General features: G+C 36.5%; 1 protein-coding gene across 4 annotated transcripts in view; it reads right to left on the bottom strand.

The window, feature by feature from the left end:
• Positions 1–17,787, bottom strand: part of TMLHE (trimethyllysine hydroxylase, epsilon) — a 256,921-nt gene that overhangs the window by 47,806 nt on the left and 191,328 nt on the right. For all 4 annotated transcript variants that reach the window (XM_067723733.1, XM_067723734.1, XM_067723736.1 and 1 more), the window contains one exon: positions 863–1,044. In XM_067723733.1, coding sequence (XP_067579834.1) covers positions 863–1,043 — 181 coding nt within the window. In that variant the 5' untranslated portion in view covers position 1,044. The remainder of the gene's footprint in view (positions 1–862; positions 1,045–17,787) is intronic.

Genomic DNA, 17,787 nt, shown 5'->3' with positions numbered 1-17,787 from the left:
GAATTGAACTGCATTCCTCAAAAAGATATGCTGAAGTCTTAACTTCTAGTACATGTGAATGAGACGTTATTTGGAAATAGGGTCTTGGAAGATAATCAAGATAAGATGAAGTCATACTGGATTAGCATGGGCCCTAAATCCAACAAATGGTCCCCTTATAAGGAGAGAGAAATTTGAAGTCACAGAAGAGACACAGGGAAGATGATGGAGGCAGAGAGTGTAGTGATGTTGCCAAATAACACCAAGGATTGTTGGCAACCACCAGAACCCAGAAGAGGGAAGGAAGAGTTCTCTCCTGGAGTCTTCAGAGAGGACATGGCCCTGCCAACATCTTGATTTCAGACTTCCTGCTTCTAGAACTGTGAAAGAATAAATTTCTGTTGTTTGTGCCAATTAGTTTATGGTAATTTGTCACAGCAGTGCTAGGGTAAAGCTTTTTTCCCCTATGCCACCCAATACTTTCCCTGGCTATAGAATTTCCAGCCTATGTCTCTGAAACTCTCTCCCTTGTATACTGAGGCTTTTTTTCTTCTTTCTTTATTTTTTCTTAGATGAGACAGGGAGATAGAGTGGGGCTGGGGCATAGCAGACCTCCCTTTCCCTAGCTGGGATGAGATTTTCCTATTACCCTATATTAGTTTTGTCTTTCTTGCAACCTGTAAAATAATCCTGGAAATAAATGGTTAGAAGTCTTCGCAACTCCACAGAAAGTACTTTCAGTCCACATGAAAAGTATCTGTCATTGCACAACAATGTAAATATACTTTGCACTACTGAAGTGTACATTTAAAATGGTTACGATATTAAATTTTGGTTTTTCTGTCACAATTAAAAATAAAGTATCTGCCTCTACACATCTTACCAAAATGATCTTCGTGTTGCTGCCAAACACAATTCAGAGACTTGGAGGCTGTATGGTGCCAATGGATGGCTAATGGAAATAAGCTTTTGAAGTTGGGCTGTTGAAGGGCCCAACATGTGACTCGTCCCCTCAGCAGGTCCTGGAGCCTGCTTTGTAGATGGGACAACCTGCGGCACCACATCCTAGAAAATTTGACAATGAGAGTGTTAGTAACAATATAAAACAATGTTTATAAGGCTGTAGGATACTACATATCTAGCTATGTGAAAGAACAGATTTTATTATCTCAACCATAGCATTAAAGGAGAAATTCTGAACAGCTAAGGATAAGTGGTTGATAACCATTACTTCTATCTTCTCACCAGCCACTCATATTATGCATTGCAATCTTGCTTCCACCCCACTATCTAACTGAAGTGGTTCTTTAGAAAATCACTAATTTTAACCTTTCAACCACATATGGAAGGATTGCTTTTTAGGTCTTATCATTCTGGGACTCTCCACTGTGACACTATCAATCACCCTCATCCTGACTCCTTGAAACTTTCTTTTCCACTGATTATGTGTGATTGTGGGCAAGTTTCATAAACTCTCAGTGTCTCTGTTTCCTGTTTTGTAAAACGAGGATGACAATAATACTTATCCCATGGGTTTAGTGTGAGGACTAAAGTACTTAGAACTTTGTTGTCACATAGTAAGTCCTATATATGTCCTATATATGATATGCTATCATTCTAATCATCATTATTATTGTGGTTATTATTAGGGATAAACTATATCTATTGGCAAAAGTACCTTGATAAACTTGCTTGGAGTTGGTGATACCCTAAGTGTCATGTTTTCAGAAATATTAATAAAATAACTTCATTTGCATAAGATCTTAAAAGGAATTAATTCATCCTGTGGGAAAAGATGGAGAAACCCATGCCACTGCAGAAAAGCTGTATGCTGCTTGACATGAACCTTCTCAATAACCCCTTAAGGTCACTAAACCCGCTAAAAATGCTTATTTTGAGTGGATGTATACATGTTAAGTGTGTGGTGTAAGCTAATAAATGGACTGATTGGTTTCATACACAAAGGCCATAGCTAGAGACATAATAGAATTTGCTGATGAATTAGGGAGGGTTCTGAAATAGGTTAGGAAATTGAGAGTTAAAGTCTAAGACAGAGGCTGGCAAACTATGGCCCATGCCTATTTTCATATGGCCACATACAGGTTTTACATTTTAAAGGACTGTAAATAAAAACAATAACATTGGACCAAGACCATATGTGGCCTGCAAAGTCTACAATATTTGCTATCTGGCCCTTCAGAGAAAAAAATTTCCAACCCTTAGTCTAATGCTTAATTGTTAATCAAATACTCTTCTCCATTTACAATGGCTTACTCCCCACAAAAAAAAAACATTCTTAAGCAAGTGTATTCATTCATTTCTTCATTATTTCACTTGACAAATATTACCAAGCATGTGTAAATAGGGTACTTTCTTAAGTACTAGGAATACAAATATAAATAATCAATCCCAGCCACCATTCAAGAATCCCATAATCATCTAGTACGGAAGAAAGACAACTACTACTATCTATAGTAGTTTTAAACACAGAGTACAGTGAAAAAGTGCAAAGGAGAAAGTGGTTAACTATGCCTAGGAAAACTGGGAGGACTCCATATGATCAGTGTTCTTTGTAGAAGTGCTTCATTGTTTTCTATTTACTTACAAAATAAAATTTGCTCATTGTAGAAGATGCTGGAGTAGAAGGACCCTGAACTCATCTCCTCCCAGAGGCACACCAAAATTACGACTATTTACAGAGCAGCTATCTCTGTAATATGAGAATGACCTAAACACTAGCTGAAAAGACATTCCACAACTAAAGATATAAAGGAGAAACCACAATGAGATGGGTAGGAAAAGTTGAGATGCAGTATAGTCAAGACCCATACCCCTGAGTGGGTGACCCACAAGTGGGAGGATAATTACAATTGCACAGGTTCTACCCAAGGAGTGAGGGGTCTGAGCCCCCACATCAGGCTCCCTATCCTGGTGGTCCTGCACCAGGAAGACAAGTCCCCAGAACGCTTGGCTTTGAAGGCAAGTGGGGCTTACTTTTGGGAGAGTCAGAAGGCTGTAGGAAATAGAGACTCCATCATTAAAGGGCACACACAAAATCTCACACACTCCAGGACCCAGGGCAGAGGCAGTAATTTCAAAGGAGCCTGGGTCAGACCCACCTGCTGATCTTGGAGAGAGCTTCCTGGAGAGGCAGAAGGCCACTGCAGCTCACCCTGGGGACACAGACACTGGTGGCAGCCATTTGGGGAGCTCATTCTACCATGAGGACACTGGTGCTGGCAAGGAACATTGTGGAATCCTCCCTCTAGATTATTAGCACCAGGACCTGGACCCACCCCCAGCCTGTTAGTACTAGTACTAGACTCCAGGTCCTGACTCTGCCCACCAGTGAGGCAACACTAAGCCCAAGATCACCAGGGCCACAACCCCACTAACCAACAGGCTAACACCAGCTCCAGGACCTCCCTGGGCCACAATCCTGCCTATCAGGAGGCTGACACCAGCTTTAAGACACCATGGGCCCCTCAGCTAGCTGCCCCAGGATCCAGACCCACTCAACAGTGGGCTGACACCAGCTTTGTAATATCAGATGCCACAGTCAGCCATGTCAGGAACTGGCCCCATGCACTGGCAGGCTGATGCTTGATCTGGGACAACTGGCCCTGCAACAAGCCACACTGACTGGGCTCTGCCCACCTGTGGGTCAGCACTAGCCCTGGGATTTCCTGGGGCTCTGCAGCCAGGCCTCTTGAGACCCAGCCCCAATCTCCAGTGGCCAGCAGCCTCTGTACAAGGCAGAGCCTGATAATCAGCCAGACAGGGCCTGCCATACCTACCAGACCACTCATAGTAGCCAGCCCCCCACAACAGAAGGGCCCACACAGCCCACACAGGGGGCACCCCCAGGGCATATAACTCTGGTGACCAGAGGGGAGTGCACTGCTCGGACACATAGGATGCCTCATAAAAAAAGCCACTTCTCCAAAGTTGGGAAATGTAACAACCTACCAGATACACAGAAATAAAAATAGCAAATTAGGCAAAATGAGGCAATAGAGGAATATGTTCCAAATGAAGGAACAAGATGAAATCCCAGAAGAAGAACTAAGTGGAAATAAGCAATCTACCCAACAAAGCATTCAGGTCATGATCATAAAGATGCTCAAAGAACTTGGGAGAAGACTGGACAAACACAGTGAGAACTTTAACAAAGAGTTAGACGATATAAAGAGGAACCAAGCAAAGCTGAAGAATGCAGTAACTGATATTAAAAAGCATACTAGAAGGAATCGACAATAGATTACATGATACAGAGGATCAGATCAGCTAACTGGAAGACAGAGTAGTGGAAATTACTTAAGCTGAAAAAAGAAAAAAGAATTTAAAAAAATGAAGACAGTTTAAGAGACCTCTGGAATAACATTAAGTGTACTAACATTTGCATTACAGGGGTCCCAAAAGGAGAAGAGAGAAAGGGGCAGAAAACATATTGGAAGACATAATAGCTTAAAAATTCCCTAACCTGGGAAAGGAAACAGACATCCATGTCCAGGAAGCACAGAGAGTCACAAACAGGATCAACCCAAAGAGGAACACACCAAGACACACTGTAATTAAAATGGCAAAAATTAAAGATGAAGTGGGAATATTAAGAGCAGCAAGGGTAAAGCAAAAAGTTACATACAAGGGAATTCCCATAAAGTTATCAACTGACTTTTCAGCAGAAACTCTGCAGGCTAGAAGGAAGTGGCACAATATATTTACAGTGATGAAAGGGAAAAAACTTCAACCAGGAATACTCTACGCATCAAGGCTCTCATTCAGTTTTGATGGAGAGATCAAGTTTTACAGACAAGCAAAAGCTAAGAGGGTTCAGCACCATCAAAACAGCTTTACAAGAAATGTTAAAGGTACTTCTCTAAGTGGAAAAGAAAAGGCCACCACCAGAAATATGAAAATTATGAAAGGAAAAATCTCATTGGTAAAGGCAAATATATACAGTCATGGTAGAAAAATTAACCACTTATTAAGCTAGTAGGAAGGTTAAAAGACTAGAGTAGTAAAATCATCTATAACCACAATGGATAGTTAAGGGATACATAAAACAGAAAGATGCAAAATAAGATGTCAAATAGTAAACATTGGGGGAGGAGGGTAAAGATGCAGGGTTGTTAAAATGCATTCAAACTAAAGAGATCAGTAACTTACAATAATTACATATATATATATAATTTGCTATATATAAATCCCATGGTAAATACACATCAAAAAACTATAATATATACACACACAGAGAGAGAAGAGAAAGGAATCCAAATATAATGCTAAAGATAGTCATCAAATCACAAGGGGAGAGAGCAAAAGAAGAAAGGAACAACAATTAAAAAAAGACAATCCCAAAACAATTAACAAAATAGCAATAAGTACATACCTAACAATAATTAAGTATTTATTTATGTATTTATTTATTTTTATTTTTTGGCCACACAGCATGTGGGATCTTAGTTCCCTGACCAGGGATTGAACCCACACCCCCTGCACTGGAAGCACAGAGTCTTAATCACTGGAGCACCAGGGAAGTCCCAACAATAATTACTTTAAAGGTAAATGAACTAAATGTTCCAATCAAAAGACAGAGTGGCTGGATAGATACAAAAACAAGACCCCTATTTATGCTGCTTACAAGATACTAACTTCAGATCTAAAGACACAGACAGACTGAAAGTAAAGGGATGGAAAAAAGGTATTTCGTGTAAACAGAAATGAAAAGAAAGCTGGGGTAGCAATTTTTATATCAGATAAAATAGACTTTAAAATAAAGACTGTAACAAGAGATAAAGATGGACATTACATAATGATAAAGGGATCAATCCAACAAAAAGATATAACAATTTTAAATATAAATGCACCCAACATAGGAGCACCTAAATACATAAAGTAATATTAACAAACATAAAGGGAGAAACTGACAGTAACACTATAATAGTAGGGGACTTTAACACCCTACTTACAGCAATAGACAGATCATCCAGACAGATAATCAGTAAGAAACACTGGCCTTAAATGACACATTAGACTTGATGGCCTTAATAGTATATATAGAACATTCCATCCAAAAGTCCCAGAATACACATTCTTTTCAAGTAACATGGAATATTCTCCAGGATAGATCACATGCTAAGCCACAGAATAAATCTCAGTAAATTTAAGAAGATTGAAATCACATTGAGCATCTTTTGCAAACACAATGCTATGAGACTAGCAATCAACTACAAGAAACAAAACTGTAAAAAACACAAACACATGGAGAACAAACAACATTGTAGTAAACAACCAAGGGTCACTGAAGAAATCAAAGAGGACATCAAAAAATATGAATATGAAAATGAAAATACAGTGGTCCAAAATCTATGGGATACAGGAAAAAAATTTCTAAGAGGGACGTTTATAGTGATTCAAACCTACCTCAGGAAACAGGAAAAATCTCAAACAACCTAATCTTACATGTAATGGAACAAGAAAAAGGAGAGTAAACAAAACCCAAAGTTGGTAGAAAAGAAATCATAAAGATCAGAAAAGAAACGAATGAAATAGAGACTAAACTACAATAGAAAAGATCAACGAAACTAGGAACTGGTTCTTAAAAAGATAAACAAAATTGATAAACCTTTAGCCAGACTCATCAAGAAGAAAAGAAGGCCCAAATAAGTAAAATCAGTAATAAAACACAAGTTAGAACCAACACCAGAGAAACAGAAAGGATCATAAGAGATTACCACAAAAAGTTATACACCAATAAAATGGACAACAGAGAAGAAATGGAAAAATTCCTAGAAATGTACAATATCTGAAGACTGAATCAGGAAGAAACAGAAAATATGAACAGACCAATGACCAGTAATGACATTAAATCAGGAATGAAAACAGCTCCCAACAAACAAAGGTCTAGGATCAGATACCTTCACAGGTAAATTCAACCAAACATTTAGAGAAGAGTTAACACCTATCCTTCTCAAATTATTCCCCAAAACTGCAGAGGAAGGAATAGCTTCCAAACTCATTCTACCAGGCCAGCATCACCCTGATACCAAACCAAAGTTATCAAAAAAAAGAGAAAATTACAGGCCAATGTCACTGATGAACATATATGCAAATTCCTCAACAAAATATTAGCAAACCAAATTCAAAAATACATTAAAAGGATCATATACCATGACCAAATGGGATTCATTCCAGGGATACAAAGATGGTTCAATAGCCACAAATTAATCAGTGTGATACACCACATTAACAAATTGAAGAGAAAAAAAAATCATATGATCATTTCAGTAGATGAAGAAAAAGCTTTTGACAAAATTCAACATCCATTCATGATAAAAACTCTCAACAAAGTGGGTACAGAGGGAACATACCTCAACATAATAAAGGCCATATATGACAAGCCCACAGCTAACATCACACTCAATGGTGAAAAGCTGAAACCATTTCCTCTAAAATCAGGAATAAGACAAGGATGCCCACTCTCATCACTTCTACTCAATATAGTATTGGAAGTTCTAGCCAGACCACTCAGACAAGAAAATAAAATAATGGAATACAAATTGGAAAGAATGAAGTAAAACTGTCACTGTTTTCAGATGTGGTGATATTACACATGAAGATCCTAAAGATGCCACCAAACAACTACTAGAACTCATCAATTAATTTGGTAAAGTTGCAGGATATGAAATTAATATAGAGAAATCTATTGCACCTCTATACACTAACAATGAACTATCAGAAAGAGAAATTAAGAAAGTAATCCCATTCACAATCACATCAAAAGGAATAAGATACCTAGGAATAAATGTAACCAAAATGTAAAAGACATGTACTCAGAAAACTATGAGAAACCAATGAAAGAAATTGAAGATGACACAAATAGATGGAAAGATATACTGTGTTCTTGGTGTGGAAGCATTAATATTGTTTAAATGACCATACTATCTAAGGCAATCTAGCGACTCAATGCAATCCCTATCGAAACATCAGTAGTATTTTTCATAGAACTAGAAAAAGTAATTATAAAATTTTATGGAAACACAAAAAACCCCAAATAGCCAAAACAATCTTGAGAAAGAAGAATAAAGCTGGAGGTATCATGCCCCCGATTTCAAACTATACTATAATACTATGGTAATCAAAACAGTATGGTACTGACACAAAAACAGACACATAGATCAATGCAACAGAATAGAGAACTCAGAAATAAACCCACACTTATATGGGCAAGTAATCTACAACAAAGTAGGCAAGAATATACAATGGGTAAAAGACAGCCTCTTCAATAAATGATGTTGGAAAACCTGGACAGCTACATGCAAAAGAATCAAAAGTGGACTACTTTCTCACACCATTCACAAAAATAAATTCAAAATGGATTAAAGACTTAAATGTAAGACCTGAAACCAGAAAACTTCTAGAAGAAAACATAGGCAGTATGCGCTTTTACATTTGTCTTAGTAATAGTTTTTTGGATATGTCTCCCTAGGCAAGGGAAACAAAAGCAAAAATAAACAAATGGGATTACATCAAACTAAAAAGCTATTGTACAGCAAAGGAAGCTATCAGCAAAATGAAAAATTTGCCTTTTGAATGGGAAAAGATCTTTGTAAATGATATATCTGGTTAATATCCAAAATATAGAAATAATTCATAAATTCAACATTAAGAAAAGCAAATAACCCAATTAAAAATGGGCAGAGGACTTCCCTGGTGGCGCAGTGGTTGAGACTCCGCCTGCCAATGCAGGGTACACGGGTTTGTGCCCCGGTCCGGGAGGATCCCACATGCCGCGGAGCGGCTGGGCCTGTGAGCCGTGGCCGCTGAGCCTGCACATCCGGAGCCTGTGCTCCGCAATGGGAGAGGCCACAACAGTGAGACGCCTGCATATCACAAAACAAAAACAAAAACAAAAACAAAACAAAAAAAATGGGCAGAGGACCTGAATAGACATTTTCCCAAAGAAGACATACAGATGACCAACAGGCACATGAAAAGATGCTCAATATCACTAATCATCAAGAAAATGCAAATCAAAACCACAATGAAATACTACTTCACACCTGTCAGTATGGCTATTATCAAAAAGCTAACAAATAACAAGTGTTGGTGAGGATGTGGAGAAAAAGGAACCCTCGTGCACTGTTGGTGGGAACGTAAATTGGTGCAGCCACTATAGAAAACAGTATAAAGTTTCCTCAAAAAATAAAAAACTGAACTACCATATGATCCAGCAATTCCACTCCTGGGTATTTATATGAAGAAAATGAAAACACTAAACTGAAAAGATATATGCACCCCTATGTTCATTGCAGCATTATTTACAGTAGCTATGATATGGAAGCACCCTAGATCCCATCAATATATGAGTGGAAAAAGAAGATGTTACACCCCCCCCCCACAGACAGGCTGGAATATTAGTCAGCCATAAAAAAGAATGAAATCTTGCCATTTGTGAAAACATGGATAGACCTAGAGGGTATTATGCTAAGTAAAATACATAAGACAGAGAAAGACAAATTCTATATGATCTCACTTATATGTGGAATCTAAAAACCAAAACAAATTAGCAAACATAATAAACCAGAAACAGAGTCATAGATACAGAAAACAAACAGGTGTTTGCCAGAAGGGAGAGCAGTGGGGGGAGGAAAGAAATAGATTAGGGAGATTAAGAGGTACAAATATCCAGTTGCAAAATAAATGAGTCACCGGTATGAAATGTAGCGTGGGGAATATAGTTATAGCTATGTAATATCTTTGTATGGTGACAGATGGTAAGTAGAGTTATCCAGGTGATCATTTTAAAACATATAGAAATATCAAATCACTATGCTGTGTAACAGGAACTAACACAGTGTTGTAGGTCAATTATACTTCAAAAGCAAACACAAACAAACAAATAAATTCATAGAAAAAGAGATCAGACCAGAGGCGGGGAGTGGAGGGAGAGGGAATTGGATGAACATGATCAAAAGGTACAAAATTCCAGTTATACGATAAATAAATACTAGGGATGTAATGTACAACATGATAAATATAATTAACACTATTGAATGTTATACACTAAAGGTGTTAAGAGAGTAAATCCTAAGAGTTCTCATCATAAGGAAAAAATTCTTTTTCCTTTTCTTTAATTTTGTATCTATTGAGATGGTGGATGTTCACTAAACTTATTGTGGTAATCATTTCATGATGTAAGACAAATCATCATGTTGTACACCTTAAACTTATATAGTGCTGTATGTCAATTATATCTCAATAAAACTAGAAGAAGAAACCACTTCCTCACTGTAAAAAGAAAAAAATAATATAAACAACTGAGAAATATATAAAATAAAAAGTCAAAGCCTCCTTCCCTCATTATTTGCCATTCCCATTCCTTCAAGGAAACTCATCAACAATCAACAGTTCGGAGAACCAACCTCAAGATCACATACAGCTGAAATCTCCACAACTGCCACACATACATACAGAAATACATTTTTTTTTTTTTGGTGAACATAGTTTTCGGATCACTTGGTAAATGCCAAAGAGTGCTATTGATGTTTTACTTAACATTACTAGAATCTGAAACTGTCATCCAAAGTAGCTGTACTATTTTGCATTCCACCAGCAATGAATGAGAGCTCCCATTCTTCTGCATCCTTGCTAGAACTTGGTATTGTCAGTTTTTTGGATTTAGCCATTAATAGATTTAGCAACTAATAGGTGTGCAGTAATATCTCATTGTTGTTTTAATTTGCATCTTCCTAATTATGAATGATGTTGTGCATATTTTCATATTCTTAATTGCCACCTATATATCTTCCTTGGTCAAGTGTCTGTTCAAAGATCTTTTACCCACTGTACATTTTTTTAAGCAAGTTTTTTTTAGAGCAGGTTTAGGTTCACAGCAAAATTGAGGGAAAGATATAGAGATTTCTCATACACCTCCTGCTCCTACACATGCATAATCCCCACCATTATCAATATCCTCCACCACAGAGTGATACATTTGTTACAAGTGATGAACCTACATGAACACATCATTATCACCCAAAGTCCATAATTTATATTAGCTTTCACGCTGGGTGTTCTACATTCTATGGGTTTGGGCAAATGTATAATGACATGTGTCCTTTATAATAACACACAGAGTATTTTCATTGTCTTAAAAATCCTCTGTGCTCTGACTATTCACCCCTCCCCCACCATGAGTTTTGATATGCAATATTTTCATTTTTCAGCCAATTAACATATTTTCTAATTTCCATTGTGATTTTTAAAATTTGACCTACAGGTTATTTAAAAGTAAACATATTTTAGAGGGATTTTCTATTTTTATTTTTATTATTGTTTTCTAACTTTATTTCATTGTGGCAAAATAACCCCTCAGTGCAACTGTAATTTGTTGCTGTATGGCCTAGCATATCATCTATTTTTCTGTGTGCAGAAAAGAATATATATTCTGTAGTTGTTACATAAGGTCATCTGTATATGTCTGTCAGTTAGGTTGTTTGTTAATATTATTGTTCAACTGTTCTATATACTTATTGGTTTTATTTGTCTTATGATCTGTTATTGAGGGATATGTATTAATATCTCTGATTATGACTGAATTTATTTACTGGACATCTGTCAATTTTTGCTTTGTATATTTGGGCTGCATACAAATTAGAACAATAATTTTATCTTCTTGGTGGGTGGCCTCTCTTATCATCACAAAATATGTCTTATGTCTAGTAAAGAAACCTGCCATAAAGTCTTGTTTTATATTATTATATCTAAATCAGGTTTCTTTGGGGGGGTAGTGTTTGTGGTGTATATTTATTCCACCCTTTTGTCTCTTATAAACAGCATATATGTAGTTAGATTTTGTTTTTTAACCTCATGATTTGTCATTTAATTAATGTGTGAAGTCAAATATTTGCTTTCTATTCATCTTGCCTGTTTTGTTACCTTTCTCTCTTGCTTTGTTTTACACTGATTAGGTAATTTGTATCATTCCATTTCCTCCTTTGTTTACTTGTTAGTTATACATTCTTTTACTGTTTTTTTAAAAACAGTTATTCTAGGGATTATAACACATATCTTTGATTTTTTAAAATTATAATGCAAATTAAAGAATTTATATTAACTCTGTCTTCCTTCTTCAACTGCTGTTGTGTATTTTAATTATACACACACACAAACACACACACATACATCCCACAGGGACATTCAGATCTACCCACATATTTAACCTCTCCATTGCATCCATTTTATATCTCCAAGCTTTCATTTGGGATCATTTTACTTCAGCTTAAAGATCCTAAATATTTCCTTTGGTGTTTGGTGGAAGGTTTCGTAAGTTGGGACCATCTAAAAGCATCTGTCTTACTTTCATTTTGAAGGCTATTTTCATTGGATATAGAATTTTTGATTGGCAGTTAGTTTCTCCAGCATTTTGAAGATATTGTTCCATTATGTTCACATTGTTTCTGTTGAGAAGTTAAAGCCAATCTAATTGCTACTCCTTGTAAGGTAATACATCTTTTTTCTCTAACTGCTTTTAAGATTGTTTCTTTTTCTTTATTTTTTATCAGTCTTTATTAAAATACATCTAGATGAGGTTTTCTTTATTCTGCTCTGAGTTATAGCACTTTTTAAATCTGTGACTTCATGCATGATTAGGTTATGTATATGGCACAACTGACATTAAGAAAGGGACAGGATCTTTGGTTGGTCTGACCTAATCCAGCAATCCCTTAAAAGGGACAGGGATCTTTCTGGTGAAAGAGACTTGAAGCAGCAGAGGAATCTGCTGTCAAAGAGATTCTCTACTGGCTTTGAAGATGGAGAGGACTATGTGGCTGATATGCAGCAAGGAAACAGCAACCTCAGTCCTACAGCCACATGGAACTGAATTCAGCCAACAATCTGAATGAGGGTGGATGTGAATTCTTAGCCAAAGCCTCCAGAAAAGAATACAGCCTACCCAACACACCAATTTCAGCCTTTAATACACTGACCAGAGAACCCAGTAATGCCATGCCTGGTCTTCTGACATACAGAACTATGAGATAATAAATGGATGTTTGTTTAAGTACTAAGTTTGTGGTAACTTGGTATGCAGCAATAGCAAAATAACACAATACTTTGTTACTTTTGGAAAACTCTTAGTTATCATCTCTTCAAATATTGTTTCTGTACCATTCTCTCTCTCCTCTCCTAGGACTCCTATTACAAATATATCAGATATTTACATGTACTAGGTGCCAGGCATTGTTATAAGTGCCAACCCACTGCATTATATCTCTATTTGCTACCATCCCAGTCCAGGCCCACCATTATTTCTCACTCAAAGACTGCAAAAGCCTCCCAACTGATCTATCCATACATACATTTGCCCTCCCTTCAAATCATTTTGCACACTGTAGGAATAGTGAATTTAAAAAACATATTAGTATGTCATTCTTTTTGAATGGATCCCTAGGGCCTTCAGGGTAAAGTCCAATTTACTTATCATGTTATGTAATGCCTCCCATTACCTGATCCTGAGCTACCTCTCAGCCTCACTTCCTGTTATTTACCTCCTTGTACTTCATTGTTTATAGCTTCCCAGACCCACTATACCTTCCTAATTCTGAGAAACTCATGTTCATGCTTTTTGTTCCCTCAAACTGGAAGCCGTTCCTACTCTGTCTTTTATACATCTTTCAAGAATCAGTGGAGATATCATCTAAGAATTCTTCCTTAAAGTCACAGAATGAACTAGTAGCTTTCTTTTGTTCTCTCATTATAGTCTGTTTATGCCTCTGTTTTCCTTCTCAATATATTTTGTTGAAATTATATGTTTTTATGTCTTTCCCACCAGTAATACTTGGACACATCTCAATGTGAAGACCTCTGGGTCATTCATTTTTGTACCCTAACATCTAGCATGGTTCCTAGTACTTAGGAGAATTTCATAAATGTTTGTGGACACTGGATTGAATTACTTTTCTTCTAGCTTCATAACCTCTTTAAATCTGGTAAGATGTCTGCTCTAAATCTTCAGTCAAGTAAGTTATAAAAATATTGATGATGTCAAGCCAAAGGTAGGGTTTGCAACAGGCCATCTAAAACTCTTCCTTTGCTTATGGTCTGCTATCAGCACTCTTTTAGTATGGTAATTTAACTAATTAATACATAATTGTATTAATTATATAACCCATCAACATGGATTCATAATTCTTGTTCACAAGGGTGTCATAAAAGACTTGTTAAAATCTTGCTGAAGTTTCATTCATTCATTCATTCAATGTACATGTTACATCTGTCTTATTTCCATAAACATCTCTAATAATCAGAAATAAAAATTAGATTTGTGTGGAACGTCTTTGTTTGTTGATAACACTGTGTAATTTTCTAAGTACTCACTTACTTGAAAATCTGTTCTAGAAGCTAACCCAGGACATATTTAGCTTATTGATTAGTAGACTGAAAACTCTTCCTCCCTTTCCTTTGTTAGAAGTGGTAATATACTTATATAAATCCAGTGTTAAAGTACCTGTCCTTATTCTCCTTAATTCTTTCGATCATTGAGAACAGTTTAACAATATCAAGTTATAACTTATCCATCCCAGGACACATGTACTTTTTCTTTCTGAGAACGTAGTTAAAATTGTTCTTGTTGTCTTTGCAAATATGTATTTATACAAGCCTGAGGTAATTTGGGGGCTTATCCTTCCAAATACTAATCCCTTAGGCAAGTGCCACCTGTTATATTCATCCTTCTTTTCCATCTTTTATATATTATTCTTAAAAAAATAGCAACTATTAGGTCATTGTAAAACTTCCCTTGCAACCCCATAGCTTCCCTCATTTCTCCTTTAATAGAATAATTTGCTGTTTCATAGTCAAAATGATGTTTTTGAGAGCTTCCCAACCTTTAAAGTCTAAAGCCATCTTAATGTAAATTAAAGTCCAACAAGTATCAATCATAATAACAGAAACTTTTGGAGAACAGCCATAGCTAGAAATTCTAGTCAGAATAAGCAATTACATAATAGGTCAATCTGAATCTTTTCATGGTTATTACTAAGGAAGAAGCATTACCCCCTAAAAGGCTTAAAGCCAAGAGTCCATTTAGCTCCTGTCAATTTTTCCTTCCAAATGTCTCTCAGATTTGTCCTTCTCTTTCCATTCCTATAGGTGCCTTCATCACCTCATACCTGGACTACTGCCATAGACTAGATGGTTTCCTTGCCTCCATTCCATCCATATTCCAATCCATTTTCCATACTATTGCCAGATTAATCTTCTTAAAACACTTTCATCATGTCACTCTCCTGCCTGAGACCTAGCTCAAATGTCACCTTTGTAAAATCTTCCTAACTCCCCTAGGAAGAGTTAGTAGCTGCCTACCCAGTGTTTTCACAGCTCTTTGTGCATACCCTTATTAGTGCACTTACAACATATATAATAATTGCCTGTTTAATTATTTTTCTCTTCCCATTTGCTGAAAGCTCCTTGAGGGCAGACAGAAGGATTGAGTCATCTCTTTACAATGGCTTCACATAATTGGCCCCATCTATCTTGCCCACTGCCTCAGGGCCTTCACATATGTTGTTTCCTTTGCCTACCATATTCTCCCTCTCATTCTTCCTGCACAATTCATTTAACAAGTATTTATTCAGTGTCAACTATGTGCCAGGAACTATTTTAGGCACTTGGAATTTATCAGTGAACAAAACAGACAAAAATGTCTGCTTTCATGGAGCTTATCCTCTAGCGGAAGGAGGTAGACAAAGATAAACATAATAAATGAGTAAATTATATAGTATATTAGAAGGCAATAAAAGCTATATGGCAGGATAAAGGGATGTGCTGGAGGTAGTAGGACATTTAAACAGGGTGATCAGGGTAGACTTTATTGAGCAAAATGACATTTGAACAAAAAGGGAATTATTCATGAAGATATCTGATGTAAAGTAGGCCAATACGAAAGCTCTAAGCTGAGATTATCCGTCATATCTGTGTCTGTGTTTAACTAGTGCAATAATATATTGGATTACATGAGTTAAAAGAATGCTCCTTTACATCAGGGCCTCAAAATTAAATGTCCACAGGGGCTAGGCAAGTAACATAAATAGGTAAAGTATAAGAGACAATAGGGGATTGTGGTGAGAGCAGTGAGCTGAAGAATGCCTGATCTGTCCAAAACTCCTAGCCACCACTCAGCTCTAGCTAATTATTGCCAGACAGTCCGAATGCTGCCGGATTTGAGAGGAGCCAGAAATGCATATTATATAAGAAATCCCCCAATTTGTAAATGTTGACAACTGAATTAGTTCGGGTCCTCTGAGAAGGAGATGCCATGACGGGAAGAGATGTACAAGTGGTTTATCAGGGGAAACATATGTGAAAGAAAATGGAGACAGGGTCTGAAAAGACTGGGACAGCTGTTGGGCCATGATGTAGGTCTAATCCCTGGGGAGGAGGGTAAATGCAAATCAAAACCACAAAGAGATACCACCTCACATCTGTCATAATGGCTATTATTAAAAACACAACAAATAACAAGTGTTGGTTAGGATGTGGAGAAAAGGGAACACTTGTGCACTGCTGGTGGGAATGTAAATTGGTGCAGTCACTCTGGAAAACAGTATGGAGGTTCCTTTAAAAATTAAAGATAGAACTACCATATGATCTAGCCATTTCACTTCTGGGTATATACCCTAAAAAGCGAAAGTACTAATTTGAAAAGATATGTGCGCCCCTGTGTTCAATGCAGCATTGCTTACAATAGCCAAGATACGTAAGCAACCTAAGTGTTCACTGATAGATGAATGCATAAAGAGATGTGGTATACACACATACATACACACACATACACACACACACACACACACACACACACACAGGAATAATGTTCAGGCATAAAAAAAGAATGAAATCTTGCCTTTTTCAACAACATGGATGGACCTAGAGGTTATTATGCTGAGTTAAATAAGTCAAACAGAGAAAGAGAAATACCATGTGATTTCAGTTCTATGTGGAATCTAAAAAACAAAACAAATGAATAAACCTAACAAAACAGAAACAGGCTCATAGACACAGAGAACAAACTGGTGGTTGCCAGAGGGGAGAGAGGTAAGGGCGGATGAGAGAAACAGGTAAGAGAGATTAAGAGGTACAAACTTCTAGTTACAAAATAAATGAATTGTGTGGATTTAATGTACACATAGGGAATATAGTAAGTAACATTAAAATATCTTTGTATGGTGATAGGTGGTAACTAGATTTATCATGGTGATCATTTTGTAATGTATAGAAATATCAAATCACCATACTGTACACCTGGAAGTAACATAGTGTTGTAGGTCAATTATACTTCAATTAAAAAAAAAGTCAAAATGGATTAGACATAAATGTAAGATAAAACTATAAAACTTGCAGAAGAAAATATAGGAGAAAATCTTCATGACCTTGGATTAAGCAAAGTGTTCTTAACCATAAAGCAGAATTTACAAAAGAAAAATGATAAATTGAACTTAACAAAAATTCAAAACCTTTGTCTTTCAAAAGACAATTAAAAAACGAAAAGATAAGTCACAGACTGGAAAAAATATTTCCAAATCATATACCTGAGAAAGGATTTGTATCTTAAATATATAAAGAATTCTTACATCTCAATAATAGGAAGGGAAAAACCTTATTGAAAAATGGGCAAAATATCTAATAGACTTTTCTCCAAAGAACATATACAAATGGACAAGAAACAGATGAAAAGATGTTCAATATCATTACGATTAGGGAAATGCAAATCAAATTCCAAATGAGATATTACTTCACACCCAC

The sequence above is a fragment of the Pseudorca crassidens genome, chromosome X (assembly GCF_039906515.1).
Source record: "Pseudorca crassidens isolate mPseCra1 chromosome X, mPseCra1.hap1, whole genome shotgun sequence".
Taxonomy (NCBI): domain Eukaryota; kingdom Metazoa; phylum Chordata; class Mammalia; order Artiodactyla; family Delphinidae; genus Pseudorca; species Pseudorca crassidens.
The sequence above is the reverse complement of the archived record's forward strand: the minus strand, read 5'-3'. Positions and strand labels throughout refer to the sequence as shown.